The sequence below is a fragment of the Aquarana catesbeiana genome, linkage group LG11 (assembly GCF_042186555.1).
Source record: "Aquarana catesbeiana isolate 2022-GZ linkage group LG11, ASM4218655v1, whole genome shotgun sequence".
Classification (NCBI taxonomy): Eukaryota; Metazoa; Chordata; class Amphibia; order Anura; family Ranidae; genus Aquarana; species Aquarana catesbeiana.
In genome coordinates, this window is record NC_133334.1 from 251300902 (window position 1) to 251317960 (window position 17059).

The 17059-nt window shown below is 42.2% G+C and overlaps 1 protein-coding gene across 2 annotated transcripts in view; it reads left to right on the top strand.

Annotated features, from left to right (window-relative positions):
* Positions 1-17059, top strand: part of CDH5 (cadherin 5) — a 93688-nt gene that overhangs the window by 68851 nt on the left and 7778 nt on the right. For both annotated transcript variants that reach the window (XM_073605565.1, XM_073605564.1), the window contains exons 5-11: positions 2633-2800; positions 5153-5340; positions 7031-7284; positions 9432-9556; positions 10626-10750; positions 12787-12895; positions 15248-15496. In XM_073605565.1, coding sequence (XP_073461666.1) covers positions 2633-2800; positions 5153-5340; positions 7031-7284; positions 9432-9556; positions 10626-10750; positions 12787-12895; positions 15248-15496 — 1218 coding nt within the window. The remainder of the gene's footprint in view (positions 1-2632; positions 2801-5152; positions 5341-7030; positions 7285-9431; positions 9557-10625; positions 10751-12786; positions 12896-15247; positions 15497-17059) is intronic.

The following is a 17059-nucleotide window of genomic DNA, read 5'->3' on the forward strand; positions in this document are numbered from 1 at the left end:
CAAGGGCCTCATCCCCACAACCCTGGCAGGTGGTTGTGGGGGTCTGCGGGCGGGGGGCTTATCGGAATCTGGAAGCCCCCTTTAACAAGGGGACCCCCAGATCCCGGCCCCCCCTGTGTGAAATGGTAAGGGGGTACTTACCCCTACCATTTCACTAAAAAACTGTCAAAAATGTTAAAAATGACAAGAGACCGTTTTTGACAATTCCTTTATTTAAATGCTTCTTCTTTCTTCTATCTTCCTTCATCTTCTTCTTCTTCTGGTTCTTCTGGTTCTTCCTCCGGCGTTCTCGTCCAGCATCTCCTCCGCTGCGTCTTCTATCTTCTTCTCCTCGGGCCGCTCCGCACCCATGGCATGGGGGGAGGCTCCCGCTCATCTCTTCATCTTCTTCTTCATCTTCTTCTCTTCTTCCTTCTTCTCTTCTTCTCTTCTTCTCTTCTTCTCTTCTTCCTTTTCTTCTCCGGGCCGCTCCGCATCCATGCTGGCATGGAGGGAGGCTCCCGCTGTGTGACGGCATCTCCTCATCTGACGGTTCTTAAATAACGGGGGGCGGGCCACCCGGTGACCCTGCCCCCCTCTGACGCACGGGACATGACGGGACTTCCATGTGGCATTCCCTGTGACGTCACAGGGAAGTCCCGTCAAGTCACCGTGCGTTAGAGGGGGCGGGGTCACCGGGTGGCCCCGCCCCCTGTTATTTAAGAACCGTCAGACGAGGAGACGCCGTCACACAGCGGGAGCCTCCCTCCATGCCAGCATGGGTGCGGAGCGGCCTGGAGAAGACAATGAAGAAGAGAAGAAAAGAAGAAGAGAAGAAGATGAAGAAGATGAAGAGAAGAGCGGGAGCCTCCCCCCATGCCATGGGTGCGGAGAGGCCCGAGGAGAAGAAGATAGAAGACGCCGCGGAGGAGATGCTGGACGAGAACGCCGGAGGAAGAACCAGAAGAGCCAGAAGAACCAGAAGAAGAAGATGAAGGAAGATAGAAGAAAGAAGAAGCATTTAAATAAAGGAATTGTCAAAAACTGTCTCTTGTCATTTTTAACATTTTTGACAGTTTTTTAGTGAAATGGTAGGGGTAAGTACCCCCTTACCATTTCACACAGGGGGGACCGGGATCTGGGGGTCCCCTTGTTAAAGGGGGCTTCCAGATTCCGATAAGCCCCCCGCCCACAGACCCCCACAACCACCGGCCAGGGTTGTGGGAATGAGGCCCTTGTCCTCATCAACATGGGGACAAGGTGTTTTGGGGGCTACCCCAAAGCACCTTCCCAATGTTGAGGGCATGTGGCCTGGTACGGTTCAGGGGGGGGCCGCACTCTTGTCCCCCCCTCTTTTCCTGCGGCCTGCCAGGTTGCGTGCTCGGATAAGGGTCTGGTAAGGATTTTTGGGGGGACCCCACGCCATTTTTATTTTTTTTTTGGCTCGGGGTTTCCCTTAAAATCCATACCAGACCTGAAGGGTCTGGTATGGAATTTAGGGGGAACCCCACGCCATTTTTTTTTTAAATTTTGGTTCGGGGTTCCCCTGTGGGGAATTCCCATGCCGTTTTTATCAATGAACTTCTATGTGTATTGTCGGCAATGCAATAGCCGCGAGTAGTTTTAAATGGGTTTTTTCCTTCGAAATGTCATTTTGCTGTCAGACTGTTCTAAACACGGGAAACATGCACCCCTTTACAGGCATACTATAGACACCCCCCAGCTACGAAATTTAAAGGGATATTACACTTTTATTGTTTGACTTTAAGCATTATTAAAATCACTGCTCCTGAAAAAACGGCCGTTTTTAAAACTTTTTTTTGCATTGATCCATGTCCTCTGGGGCAGGACCCAGGTCCCCAAACACTTTTTATGACAATAACTTGCATATAAGCCTTTAAAATTAGCATGTTCGCATGTTCTGGTGCGAACCGAACAGGGGGGTGTTCGGCTCATGGCTTATGAATATAATGCAAAACGTCTTGCTGCCCCCTCAGGACTGTGGGTATTCTTTCATGTACTAGAAAAAAAACAACAAAAGAGAAAGGGCGCACCTACCTAGTGCATTACCATGATAACATATAACAGCTTTTTTGCTCTTTGCTTCCAAATGGGATTCCTGCAGTCTGGCCCATGTGATATGTGACCCTGTCCCCCTCCATGGGTAGCTTCATGGTCAGTGGAAGCTAAGTATAAGTTGAGGTTCTGTCATCCATACATTTAGCCCTGAGGAAGAGGGCCCGACACTTCAAAACTCATAAGCCATCAAGGACACTTTGAGGTCTTCCCATGCTATTAGCTGCATACTGTGGACCAGGAGGTGGTCTCATTTGCATGTTTGATACTTGTGCTTGTAATGTGTTTGTAAATATAATACTTGTTTTAGTCATTCAATAAATGTATTATGGTTAAGCTCTAGGTATGTGCACCCTCTCTCTTTTGTTGCTGTTTTCCAGTAATGGTGCCTACTACAGTGTTTTCTGGCTTCCACTGGTATGGCACATACACACTTACATAGGTCAAAGCTGGGCTAATGTAACTATGTAAAAATAGCCATCATGCACAAAAGCTGCTTGTGAATATCATGGCCTGTGACACCATCCTCATGGGAGGATTCAGGTAACGTCATATTGCATTTTTCCCTCATCTGTAGGGCAAATTTATACAGCGGTCTCTAATCTGGACAGAGAGGAGCAAGCAACCTATGAAATCATAGTGCAGGCCAGAGACAGTCCTGGCCAAATTGGTGGTTTATCAAGTACAGCCATGGTAACCATTCATTTGAAGGACATCAATGACAACTTTCCAACGTTCACACAAGGTATGCATATTTATATATATATATATACAGTGGGTAAATTAAGTATTGAACATGTTACCCTTTTTCTAGGTAAATATATTTCTAAAGGTGTTATTGACATGAAGTTTCCACAAGATGTCGGTAACAACCCATGCAATCCATACATACAATGAAACCAAAACAAATAAGTTAAGAAATTAAGTTATGTGTAATAAAAGTGGAACGACATAGGGAAAAAGTATTAAACACATGAAGAAAGAGGTGCAGAAAGGCATGAAAAGCCAAGACACCAGCTGAAATCTATCAGTAATTAGAAAGCAATCCTGCCCCTTGTCAGTGCAAATTAATATCAGCTGGTTCAGTCTCAATTGATGGCCTATAAAAAGGTGTTTCATTACCAAGCTGTCACACAAGAAACATCTCATGATGGGTAAAAGCAAAGAGCTCCCTCAAGACCTTCGCAAACCTTATTGTTGCAAAACATACTGATGGCATTGGTTACAGAAGGATTTCTAAACTTCTGAATGTTCCAGTGAGCACTGTTGGGGCCTTAATCCGGAAGTGGAAAGAACATAATTTCACCATAAACCGGCCACAACCAGGTTCCTTGCAGGATTTCTGACAGAGGAGTGAAAAGAATTATCAGAAGAGTTAGAACTACTTGTGGAGAGCTTCAGAAAGACCATGAATTAGCAGGTTCAATTGTTTTGTAGAAAACAAAATAATGCACTCAACTGCCATGACTTGTATGCACGCTCATCATGCTCAAGACTCCATTGCTAAAGAAAAAATATGTTGAAGCTCGTTTAAAGTTTGCAGCACAACATGTAGACAGGCCTGTGAAATACTGGAAGAATATAGTCTGGTCAGATGAGACCAAAATTGAACTTTTTGTATGCCATAATACACACCATGTTTGGAGGTCAGCTGGCACTGCACATCACCCCAAAAACACCATACCAACAGTGACGTTTGGAGGTGGGAACATCCTGGTGTGGGGCTGTTTTTCAGCATATGGTGCTGGCAAACTTCATATCATTGAAGGAAGGATAAATGGAAAACTGTACCAAGAAATTTTTGATAAAAATCTGCTGCCATCTACCAGGATGATGAAGATTAAACAAGGGTGGACATTTTAGCAAGACAATGATCCCAAACACAAAGCCATGGAAACTCTCAATGAACCTTGTGTAGGTTAGGAGTCAAAGCAGTGGAAGACCTACCAAAGGCCACAGAAAAAAATATATTGCTTTTCTGAAGGAAGACACCGCTGCTGAATTTCGTAACATGTCGGGAATGTATTAATGTAGACAGGTACTGAAAATCCCACATTAACCCGACATAAGCAGTCAATGGTGAACAGAAGAAACTACACTCATACGGTAGCAACAATGCTTAACAAAGTCACAGGGTTGGAGGCCCACATGGCCTGGCAGTTTGAATTGATTGCAACTCTTGTTATCATTACAGTACTACTGCTGGTTCTAAATGATACTGCCCAATTTTACATGTGTAGCAGCCGTTAAAGCAACATACACCAACTCTGTCCAACTAATAACGTGTTACATTTGGAAACAGAGCAATCTAAGATGACAGTAAACAGGGTCAAAGGTGGGCTGCTGGTGTCCATAACTGGTCAGTAAATGTAACAGTCCATATAAGTATACATAGGTGGAATGTTGGATCAATGCGAAAATGCAATACACCATGGGAGGCATCATCCCTAAATCGAACATCAAATATTGCAAATAGTTATTTGGGACTTATTTATGCCTCCAGTAGTGACACATAACAAATATCTCAATAGTTTCTTAAAACTTTCTCAATTTTATTGCGCAATCTTATATTAAAACTGCCAATAGACTGATAAAAATACAGAGCAATGCTTCCAAAATGACATAAATATTCACACTGAGGACTGTAGTCTAAATGTTTTACAGGGTCTCCCGCTTCTTCAGGACTCCTCTGGCCTCATAAAAATAATAGAAATTTTTGCTAGTAAATACTCCACCAATGCGCACACGTTCCAGGAAAGGGAGGGCTACCGTCGGCCTGGGAAAGTGTGGGGGGGTACCCAGACAGCATCATAAACCAGAGCTTGAGTATATGAAAATCTCAGTGGTTAAACTTAGTTGTAGTTCACAACCCCTGGATTAAATGTTAACCCATTGATAAGCAGTCAATTCATAGCTCTGCCCCCCCACATGTAAGGTCCATACGGCAAAATAGTGAGCCTTGAAGGCATAATTAAAGTCCCAAAGAACTCTTTGGTGCAATATTTGGTGTCAGTAAAGGTAATATCCTCTAATTGCTCACATGAAAATTAAAGCCTTTACTTTGCATAATGTGGAGTCAACAATTTTTTCTCCACAGATAAGTTTACTTTCGATGTTCCTGAAGATCGGAGAGTGGGAGATGTAATTGGAAAACTTTCAGTAATAGACATTGATGAACCTCAAAACAGAAACACAAAGTACAGTTTCTTGAAACAAATGTTTGAAGCGTGGTTTCAAATAAAGCCCAACCCACAGACCAACGAAGGACTACTCACTCTAAAAAAGGTACGAAAATTTTAAAAATTTGTTTTGGAATTTACCATGCTTTAAAAAGTTAGTGGGTTTTCGCAATGACATGTGAATTATGAATAAGTTTCATTGTGTCTGTATATCTTATGACTAATAAATCATCTTGAAGGTTGACTTGAACACAAAAAGTGAAGATTTGTTGTGTTATATGGAATATTTAATAATGTTACCATTGACATGCATTACCTAGGCACTCTTGTACCCTGAGCCCTATAGCTTTATATATATTTATATCGTACCTTTATATGAGGGACATCTATTAGCAAAAGTATGGAGGGATAAGACACACACCCTGCCACGCCCCTTAAAGGAGAATTATTTTCGAAAAAAAGATTAGTTAAATGCTCGCATGCTTTTTTTTTTACCACTACTGTTTCTTTATACTGGCTTTACAAATGCAGCAATTTAGAAATTGGATGAAAGGTTTAGCACTGGGAAACACCTTTTGAAAGATACATAGTGCATTTTCTATACAACTATATAGATCAGACCAAAATGAGGGACAAATGAAGAGGACAGAGGGACTTTATGCAAAAATATAGACACGCGACTCACACTATGTGGTATCACATCCAAATGCTTACAAAAAGAAGGGGGGGGGTTAAAAGGACTTTTTAAAGGTACCACTATGATCCCAAGTTGAAAAAAGAAGTGCTTACAATTATATAAAAATTCACATTTTATTTAGACAAGTATATAAAAAAAATGTATAAAGTTGTGCATGCTAACAAGATATGTATCCCTCCCATATGTATGTAGAAAACATGGATAAGTTATACAGTAAAACCTGTGCAAATTGGCCCACAAATCAATCACTAGTCAAGTGAAGCATATATATAGTGATCTTGCATATATAAAGGGCCAACCGCGGAGTCGCTGTATTACGCCAATGGATCACTACGCGTTTCGCCAACAGCTTCTTCAGGGGATCCTATTGGCACACGGTCAGAACAGGAGGCATGGAGTACTTAATCCACCACATGGGAGGGGAGAGAGGGACGTGCAGCCAGCTGAGAAAAGAGACTTGGTGCAATGTAGCCAAATAAAAGGGGCCCATCTAGGATCAAATTTGTGAATATGAGTGCCGCAAAAAGCCTCAATATTATCAGGCCTGTCTCTACCTAGATGGATGCCTCCATACACAGACAGTGTAAAACAAGGCATCATATGTCAATAATGGGGAAAGTATCAGCTAAAAAGAGCCTATAGGCAGTGCTGATGACTAGTCACCTGTTTGCCTTTTTGGGCACAGATTTCACAGCTCATTTAGAACAAAGGAAAGTTCTACTAAATACAAGGCATGACCAATGGCAATCTGAATGTGCAATTGGCAAGAATCTACTTATACTTACATCAATTTATTCATTTATCTTTTTTAAGTTTACTAATCTTAGTAGACTTGTCAGGCAACAAACTAAGAAGTCCTGCTCAGGTTTTTCTCCACAGTCACACTCTTAATGGGTTCCAAAGTCTTTCCAGGCAGGTTTGGCATGTCCTGTTTGTATAATGCTAACTTTATGATTTAAGTAACAAAAGACACCCATGGTTGAATTTAAGAGCAGATAATTTTTCACCTCTCCTGAAGTTTTTTATCTCAGCTTTACAGCAATGCCTACAGATGATGTGCAAATTTTTGTAAATCTTATACGGCATTCTTTCGTTTCAGCCTTTGAATTTTGAAGGTGATCATAAAGTATTCAAAATGACAGTTGATGCTACAGACTACTCAATTGACGTAGGAGCGGCACGACCGGACAAGCGCAAAAGTCTCACCGAAGTTGTTGTTAATGTCTTGGATGTGGACGAGCCCCCTGAATTTACAAAACCATTCTACCTGTTTCAAGTTAAGGAGAACAACAAAGACATCTTGGCTGGCACTGTCACTGCAAGGGACCCTGACGTAGCCCAAAGAAGTGTGAAGTAAGAACTTGTAAACTGATGTATGGCCTAAAAGGAGAAATTTAAAAAAAAACAAAAAAAAACAAACATACATACTCACCTCCATGCTGCAGCATTGTTCTCGTTCCTCCTGGACCAGAAATGGTGACTGTCAGCCACCGTTCCCTGCTCTGCCCCTCCAGCAATTACTGGAGCACCGGGGAGATGGGACGGGAGCAGCTGGCTCAGACTTTCAGACACTGAAATGCTGGGCCAGCTGACAATTGGGGATCCATGTGGATCCTGACCATAAGTTTGGGATCTGTCCAGAGCCTGGAGCAGCTAAGTGATGTCAGCCAACAGCTAGCTTTAGCCTGCTGTCAGCTGAATCTGGGTCACAGGACAGCGGGATTATGTGCACTCATGTGGCCCACAGGAGAAGTATGACCAGAAAAGCTTTGACCCTACTTCTCTTTTAATAAGGCATATAGAAGTATGTGAGACTGAACCAGTAAATAACAGCATACCCCCAAACAAAAACAAATGTTTTGGGTACAATACAGGCATACCCCACTTTTAAGTACACAATGGTGTCTATTTGCTAAAGCTGGAAAGTGCAAAATCAAGCTCACTTCTGCTTAGAAACCAATAAGCTTCTAACCTCGGCTTGTTCAATTAAGCTTTGTTAATAGAACATGGAAGCTCATTGGTTTCTATGCAGAAGTGAGCCTGATTTTGCACTTTCCAGCTTTAGTAAATAAACCCCATTGTGTACTTAAAAGTGGGGTATGCCTGTAAAAGGTTCACCCTAGAAGTTTATCCTCTTTGGCATTAGCCATAAGTGTTTTCACATTTTGAAGTATTTGTGGCCTGGTGTAAGCTCATGTGGGCTCTTCAGCCCCATCCAGTGTTAAGAACACAGCAGAACTTACTGCAGCCTTTGCTTCTTATAGACATGACCTTGGTATTCCACAGAGGGGCCAAAATGGTGGCAGAATACAAACTATTATGGCACGGTGTCATGCAAATGTAGCCCAAAACAATAAATGCTTGGTTGGATCAGCATGTGAATAGACTGGTGCAAGACAGACAGGATAGGCTTGTCAGGCTCTAGTAGTTTTGAACAAAATGGCATCCATCTGCACACAGATACCTACTCTCTGTTGCATGAATGTGAATAAAATGTGTAAAGATGGCTTCAGCTCCTGTTCTCCACCTGTAGAGAACTCTCCAGATGCATTTCACCCTTTTCGTGGCTTAATCATGAGGAGTTTTTACAGGTAGAACACAGGAACTGAAGCATCTTTTACTCATTATATACACATTCATGCAACAGGGTGTTGGTGTCTGAATGGTGTCTTTCAAGACATAATCTGGTGTTGATGTATTAGGAATCAGGTGACTCATGTGACAGCAGGGAATGTCTGCCAATAGACTCTCTCCTACTAGGAGGCATAAGGAGCTTGTGGAAATGGAGCGTCCCTCAGGAGTTTAATTGTGTTTAATTGTGTTTTGAGGCAATACCAGGTGGAGTACAGTGAATTCTTTCAGAGCCATCAAGATGTTATACTACTGTGACGTATGGCTTAAGCACAGTTATTGACATTTGGATAATGATGCAAAACACTGGCAAATGAGGCTACCAAGTTTTGGGAGTAATGACTGAGAAAATACAAGAGAATGCTGCTGTGGTAGGTGACATACAAAGAGAGGACTTTGGTGCTATATTGCCCCTGAAGAGTGTTTGATACACGAAACGCGTCGGGCTAACGACAAGCACCATACTTATTATAGACTTTCTTAGGTTTATATATCCACAAGTCTTTAATGTTTACCTTGTGATCTCATGTTACTGCTATGAATCAATTTTCCTCATTTGTTTTATCCTGTACCATTTGGGGGCTGCTCATTATGTTCCCCACTCAACAGGCAAGATGGGACTGTTCATATGATTGGATATTATAACCTTTTTTGTAATTTATTTGTGTCTTAATGTATCAATAAATGTTTTACGTGATTGTGATTGTCCCTCTGGTCTCATTTGCCCACCTCATTTAAAGTCCCAACCTCCTATTTTTGTATACGCACAGGGATGGAGACTTAGTGTCTCATCTAAAGTCCCAATCTTTATTATTTTTATCTTATTTATCCAAAAACTAACATACTGTCATCCTTATTAATACCCATAGATACTTTCTCAAACCAGAGAGAGATGACATCATCATAACAAAAAGTGGAAGCATTCTTATCAAGAAGCCCTTTGACAGAGAAGCAAGTGAATGGCACAATATAACTGTGACTGCTGAGGAAATTGGTAAGCAAAAACAAGGCAATAAGCAGTGCGTTACTAAGGTCAGTGTACTAGAAATGGATCATTTTGGTAATTGACAGAGAAATAAACCACCTGAATATGTCTCACCGGCAGGGTTGTATTTACCATAATGGCCCCTGTGAGCCAGAGTTTAGGGCAACAGAGTTAAAAGGGACAGCATCATACCTCAACATTTACAAATTATGATAACCTTTTCCTTATTTTATGTTCCTCTTCTGACCAACTCTAGATATTTGTGGCCAAATTCAGCAGGGGATGTTGAGAGGAATCATAGGACTCACTAAGACTCATGAAAGTTCCTGTTCCTTTCTCTTGTTTAGTGGTCCAGTTTTACTGAAATAATCTCAACACAAGGCCTATACAAAAGTCTTTCATCATTTAGGTTTGCTTACTGCAGCATAGTGTCGACCCTACTCTCAAAACTCTGTTGGTGTGATCGTAGGGATGAGTTCCTGGGTGTGCACGCCTGTTGTGACCATTATGAGGAGCACTCAACCTACTTCTTGAAGCTTTTGTTCATTTAATAGTAATTACAACCCAATAGGAGAAACTATACCAGGAGGAACAGCTAGGGGAGAACACCTAGGTGGACAGAATATGTTAGGTAGCTTTCTCTGATGGAGTTTCCATGATATATATGAAGCCAGTTATAACTAGACTGGCCATAATGGATAATAATTAAATGGTTGATGCCTCCACTTGCCATGCAAGTACATTGGTATGTAGCACTTTCTCAAGAATGTATCCCTTTTGTCATCTGGGCTTGGGGATTTTGGCAATTCATTTTCAGACAGAAGACCCTGATTCTTGAAGGAAGAAACAACGGCATACAGGCTTATTACCCAGAAATTCAAAGACTTATGTATTTCCTAAAGGTCCGTACAGAGTGTGTGCCCAGAGTACAGGGATCCATCTTTAAAGACTGAGAGGCATTGGATCCTAGACCCTAAGGATAGGTCTTCCTGCCTAGGTGCCCAAAATGTTATGAGAAGACTTGAATATTTATATGATACCACCTTAAATAACATAATCTATTTCTTTTTTTTTATAGACTCTCCAACAAAAAAGTCATCATCAGTCATGGTTTACATACAAGTTCTTGATTTGAATGATAATGCACCAGAGCTTTCCTACCCATTCACTCCCACTGTGTGTGAAAATGTAGTACACGAACAAGTGAGTGAGCCTGGGGTTGGGTTTGGTGATGCTGCTTTACGTACATTTACTATATCTATATTACTCAGATCCCACTGTGCACCTTCTCCAGGGGTTGAGAAGTGATGGGCAACGTGCTAAATTCAAGGCTTCTTTAGTAACCATTTGGAGGTTCACACGGATGACAGCTATAGGTTGACACGCCCTTTATTAGTAGAGTATGGCCTTCTTAAAACAAGTATTTTTATGTCTACTCGCCCATCACAAATCCTGGTGCAAACTGTCATTTTATACCTCATTGACCGAACCCTTGTCCAGTATTGCAAAAAGCACTCATAGAAGCTGAAACTGAGCTAAAAAAAACATTTTCTCAGACACCAAAGTGACCTTATATAAATCTGTTACTCCTTAATCACTCCAATAATAAATGTAAGGTATCATGCACACTGGGTGTTTAGCTGGATGGTGTACCTAGAGGGGTTCTAACGTTTAGGGCAGTATGCGCCCAGAGATGAATGCTCGAGAACACAGATTTCTTGCATTCCAAGCATCCAATCCTATGTGTATACTGCCCTAAACGCTTGTACCGCTAGGGGAACAGTCCAGCCCTAGCAGCTGTCAGCCTCTCATAGAGTTAGCCGGCAGCAAGGCTGGGTGCAGCACCTGTGTCCTCTGCCTGCAGCTAAATGCCACAGCCTTGTGCACCAGGGCTAAAGGCCCAGTGTGTGGGAAGGTGCAGCATGGTGCAATGGGCAGAAAACACTCAAAGTCTAGGTGCAAAAACAGGAATGTATTGTAAAAGAAGCTCAGTGATACACAACAGGCCCGGCAGGAAGGCAACCCGATCGGGAACACTCACAAGATTTATTTATTTGGTATAGGCACTTTAGGCACTTCAGAGTGCTGTCAATTTACGCAGCACTTTACACATGTATATTGTACATTTACATCAGTCCCTTTACCTCAAGAAGCTCACAATCTAAGATCCCTAACTCACATTCATACATATGGCCAATTTAGACAGGAGCCTACCAGCATGTACCGATGTATCAGGGATGTGACAGAATGTGGCAGTCTCAGGGAAGCCAACAGCATCTGTCTTGAGGCCAGCCTGTACCCAAATGGGGAGGTTTCCTGGAAAAATGGTGTGTCCCTGCACTTTCCCTACTCTTCCAGAACCTTTCCCTGATGCTAAGCACTGTTCCTTAAAGATGGATGACCTGTTCCTACTCAATCCACGCGTGAAATGCGAGTCAGAGTCTTAATTTGACTCTGCTTGACCCAAGATGGCCACCAAACTAACATGGGGGGCCAGTATCCAATTGGATGCTGCCTCTCTGTGACCGAGGAGACTATAGAGGAACTAGTTTCCTCTCATCTTCCTCCTCCACTTGAACTGCCGCTGCAAACAAGTTCCATCTGCAGTGGAGAAAATAGACCGCACCTGTCTACAAGTGTGCATGGGGCCTTATTGCAACAAGATAAAAATGAAGAATGGAATGAAAAACTTTAGCATGCACTTTACCTCCACAAAGAAAACCAAACCTCAAAAATATAACCAAAAACTTCAATGACTTTATGCAATGTGTCAGTGGAAGCATTGCAAATTCTTATACTATCCTATGTTTTCCCATACCTATTAAAGAGTCCTGGTCACCAGATCATTTATAGCAATGACATTCTTTCCATAAGATAATATGAGCATTTAAGGTATTTTAGGGATGTTATTTACATGTCAAAGTATCCCTTGTGTAGAAACCATAAAGCCCCATGATTGCTGTTCGGTGCTCGGGTGTTTTCATTCCCCTTAGCTTCTTCCCTGGCAGCTACATAAATAATTTATGGAAAGGAAAGACAATGCAAGTAAGCATTTAAAATATTCATTTTTTGTGCTTTTACCTGATATTTTTAGGTTGGTAACAGGGTTTCTTATAATACGTCCATTGTTTTTTGTATTTACTTTTTTTTACTTTTTTTTTTGTTTTTACTTTTACTTATTGTAGGTACCCAAATGAAGTACGTCTTTAACATTGCAACTTTAATGCTTCTTATCCTAGGTCATATTAAATATCTCAGCCATAGACAAGGATGCACCCTTCCCTGGAATGAAGTTTACGTTCTCTTCAGTAGGACACGAAAACAACTTTACAGTGAAAGACAATCATGGTACTCTACGCTTTTTACTACCTCAGCAATGAAGTTTTAGAATGTGTTTTTCTAAAACACATTTTGAAATCTGTTTTCTGGCTTTGTGTTTTGCTGTATCATATAGTCAATATAATCTCAATGGGGAGGCTGGGAAGCTGCTGACTTCTGTCCCAGCGTGATACAGCAGGCATTTCTCACTGTTACACATAACACCATCCAAGAAAAAGTATAGTTTAACTTTCAAAAGGCATAGCAACCGTCATATGTGTGTACATATAGCTAAGATTCTATCTCCACAGAAAATCAGTTCAACAGAATAAATATTGCCAGTGCACCCTTTAGGGTTCAAGTAAGAGGGGGGGGAGTTGAGTTGACTCTTTCACCTTGGCCATTTAGGGCAAAGTGACAGGGTCTTGTTAAAAGTAAACACTCTGACGTTCCAATACTAACCTTCACAGTGCTCCCCAACTTTTTCTTCTTCCATCTTCAAACCACCCAGCAGGTAAAAAGGGGATCATGTGACCTTCTTCCATGATGAAGTGATTGTGCTTAACCACTTCAGCCCCCCGAAAATTTCCCCCCTTAATGACCAGGCCATTTTTTTTCCAATACGGCACTGCGTCGCTTTAATTGACAACTGTGCAGTCGTGCGAAGCTTCAGCCTGGAAAGATTTTCCCCCTTAATGACCAGGCCACTTTTTTTCCGCTACGGCACTGCGTCGCTTTAAATGACAATTGCGCGGTCGTGTGAAGCTTCAGCCCCGGAAGATTTTCCCCCTTAATGACCAGACCATTTTTTGCAATACGGCACTGCATTGCTTTAACTGAAAATTGCGTGGTCGTGCAACGCTGTACCCAAACAAAATTTCTTTTGGTGGTATTAGATCACCTCTGTGTTTTTTGTTTTTTTTGGCGCTATAAACAAAAAAAGACCGTCAATTTGGAAAAAAAGCAATATTTTTTACTTTTTGCTATAATAAATATCCCCCAAAATTTATAAAAAAAACTATTTCTTCATCAGTTTAGGGCAATATGTATTCTTCTACATATTTTTGGTAAAAAAATCGCAATAAGCGTATATTGATTGGTTTGTGCAAAAGTTATAGCGTCTACAAAATAGGGGATAGATTTATGGCATTTTTTATTATGTGACCCCCTCTCCGGATTATTGCGTTGATGTGTTTCCAGTGAAGGGTACTGTTAAAGTGTTTTTTAGGCCACTTGTATAAAAAGCTCCTATCCCCTCTGTATTAGAACAATAAGTTCCCCTGTGTCTGTGTTATATCACAAATATGCTGTACTGATAACACACCGTCTTCCTGCGATCAGTTGCCTCCTCTCTCCTCTGCCCAGCTGACAGTTCCAGGGGGCGGGGCCGAGCATGACAGTTCCGAGCGCGGGCTGGGGAGGAGAGGAGAGACAGAGCCGAGGAGTCACATGATCGCAGGAAGACGGTGTGTTATCAGTACAGATAAGCATATTTATGATATAACACAGACACAGGGGAACTTATTTTTCTAATACAGAGGGGATGGGAGCTTTTAATGTAGAGTATGAGAGCAGCAGGAGCGGGCGCTGAAGCGAGCAGACAGTCAGAGAGGAGAGGGGGGAGATGATGGGGAGAGGACACAGGAGACAGAGAGCAGGGCTGCGGCTGATGGAGGCACGTAGGCTGACAACGGTAGTCAGAGCTCAGCAGCCCTGATATTTTGTGGTCAACGTACAGTGGAAGGGCTTAGCCAGGCCGGATCAGACAGGTATTACAGGTGATACAGGGGGCCAAATGATACAGCATAAGCACTGTATAACATGATTTAAGGGAACAGGATTTTTTTTTTTTGAGGGGTTAACAAACGCTTTCATGTTACAGCATATAAAGCCATTTAGGACTATTGTGCACATTCAACCTTGTGGTTTAGAGAAGGTCCTTTTCTATTTTGGCATGACTCCTCCCCTGTGCACAAAATCAGCTCCATGAAGACATGGTTTGACCATTTTGGTATGGAGGAACTTGAGTGGCCTGCACATATTCCTGACCTCAACCTTACTCAACATCTTGGGAACAAATTAGAATGCCAGTTGAAAGCCAAACGTTTCAGGACTGTTCTATCCCAGAAGTGTGGGATGGGGCAATCCATATTAATGCCTATGGTTTTGGAATGGGAAGGCCAACAAGTTCATAAAGATGTGATAGTCAAGAGTCCACAAAATTTGGCCATATAGTGTATTAAACAGTAAGAGGTACATAAAAAATGCTATAAAAACAATAGTAATGATAAGTGTGGCCATAATAAAGAGCCTGTTACCATACAAATTGTAAAATCAGTTACAGCACTCTATTCCTAATAGTCTCTGTGACTCTCTTTGCAGATAATACAGCCAGTATCAAAGTGAAGAATGGAGTATTTAATCGCAATGAGGCCAAGTTTTATTACCTTCCTATTATAATTGCTGACAATGGCATCCCATCACAGACCAGCACCAACACCTTGACTATCACTGTCTGTAAGTGTAATGAGAAAGGAGAATTCACCTACTGCGAGGAAGCTGGAAAACTTGCCGCTGTGTCCGTCTCCACCATCATCATTGTTCTGGTTGCCATATTGCTAATACTTCTGGGTAAGTGCCTTCAGTTCTGGTGGCTTAAAGTGTTCTTCGCTGTAACATTATTTATGTTTAAGAGATTGCATAGAGTCCATGTACAAAGAGAGAATTTTGCCTTTCTGCCTTTACTCTTTGGATGCTGGTTATGGTGTTCCACATACAGTATGTACAGTATCTCACAAAAGTGAGTACACCCCTCACATTTTTGTAAATATTTTATTGTATCTTTTCATGTGACAACACTGAAGAAATGACACTTTGCTACAATGTAAAGTAATGAGTGTACAGCTTGTGCAACAGTGTAAATTTGCTTTTCCCTCAGAGATAACTGAACACACAGACATTCATTTCTAAACCGCTGGCTACAAAAGTGAGTACACCTCTAAGTGAAAATGTCCAAATTGGGCCCAATTAGCCATTTTCCCTTCACCGGTGTCATGTAACTCATTAGTGTTACAAGGTCTCAGCTGTGAATGGGGAGCAGTTGTATTAAATTTGGTGTTATCGCTCTCACTCTCTCATACTGGTCACTGGAAGTTCAACATGGCACCTCATGGCAAAGAACTCTCTGAGGATCTGAAAAAAAGAATTGTTGCTCTACATAAAGATGGCCTAGACTATAAGAAGATTGCCAAGACCCTGCAACTGAGCTGCAGCACGGTGGCCAAGACTATACAGCGGTTTAATAGGACAGGTTCCACTCAGAACAGGCCTTGCCATGGTCGACCAAAGAAGTTGAGTGCACATGTTCAGCGTCATATCCAGAGGTTGTCTTTGGGAAATAGATGGATGACTGCTGCCCGCATTGCTGCAAAGGTTGAAGGAGTGGGGTGTCAGCCTGTCAGTGCTCAGACTATATGCAGCGCACTGCATCAAATTGGTATGCAAGGAAGTCTCTTCTAAAGATGATGCACAAGAAAGCCTGCAAACAGTTTGCTGAAAACAAGGAGACTAAGGACATGGATTACTGGAACCATGTCCTGTGGTCTGATTAGACCAAGATAAACTTTTTTTGGTTCAGATGGTGTCAAGCATTTGTAGCGGCAACCAGGTGAGGAGTGTAAAAACAAGTGTGTCTTGCCTACAGTCAAGCATGGTGGTGGGAGTGTCATGGTCTGGGGCTGCATGAGTGCTACTGGCACTGGGAAGCTACAGTTCATTGAGGGAACCATGAACATGCCAACGTGTTCTGTGACATACTGAAGCAGAGCATGATCCCCTCCCTTTGGAGACTGGGCCGCAGGGCAGTATTCCAACATAATAACGACCCCAAACACACCTCCAAGATGGCCACTGCCTTGCTAAAGAAGCCGAGGGTAAATGTGATGGACTGGCCAAGCATATCTCCAGACCTAAACCCTATTGAGCATCTGTGGGGCATCCTCAAACGGAAGGTCTCAGGAGCGCAAGGTCTCTAACATCCACCAGCTCCATGATGTCATCATGGAGGAGTGGAAGAGGACTCCAGTGGCAACCTGTGAAGCTCTGGTGAACTCCATGCCCAAGAGGGTTAAGGCAGTGCTGGAAAATAATGGTGGTAACACAAAATATTGACACTTTGGGCCCAATTTGGACATT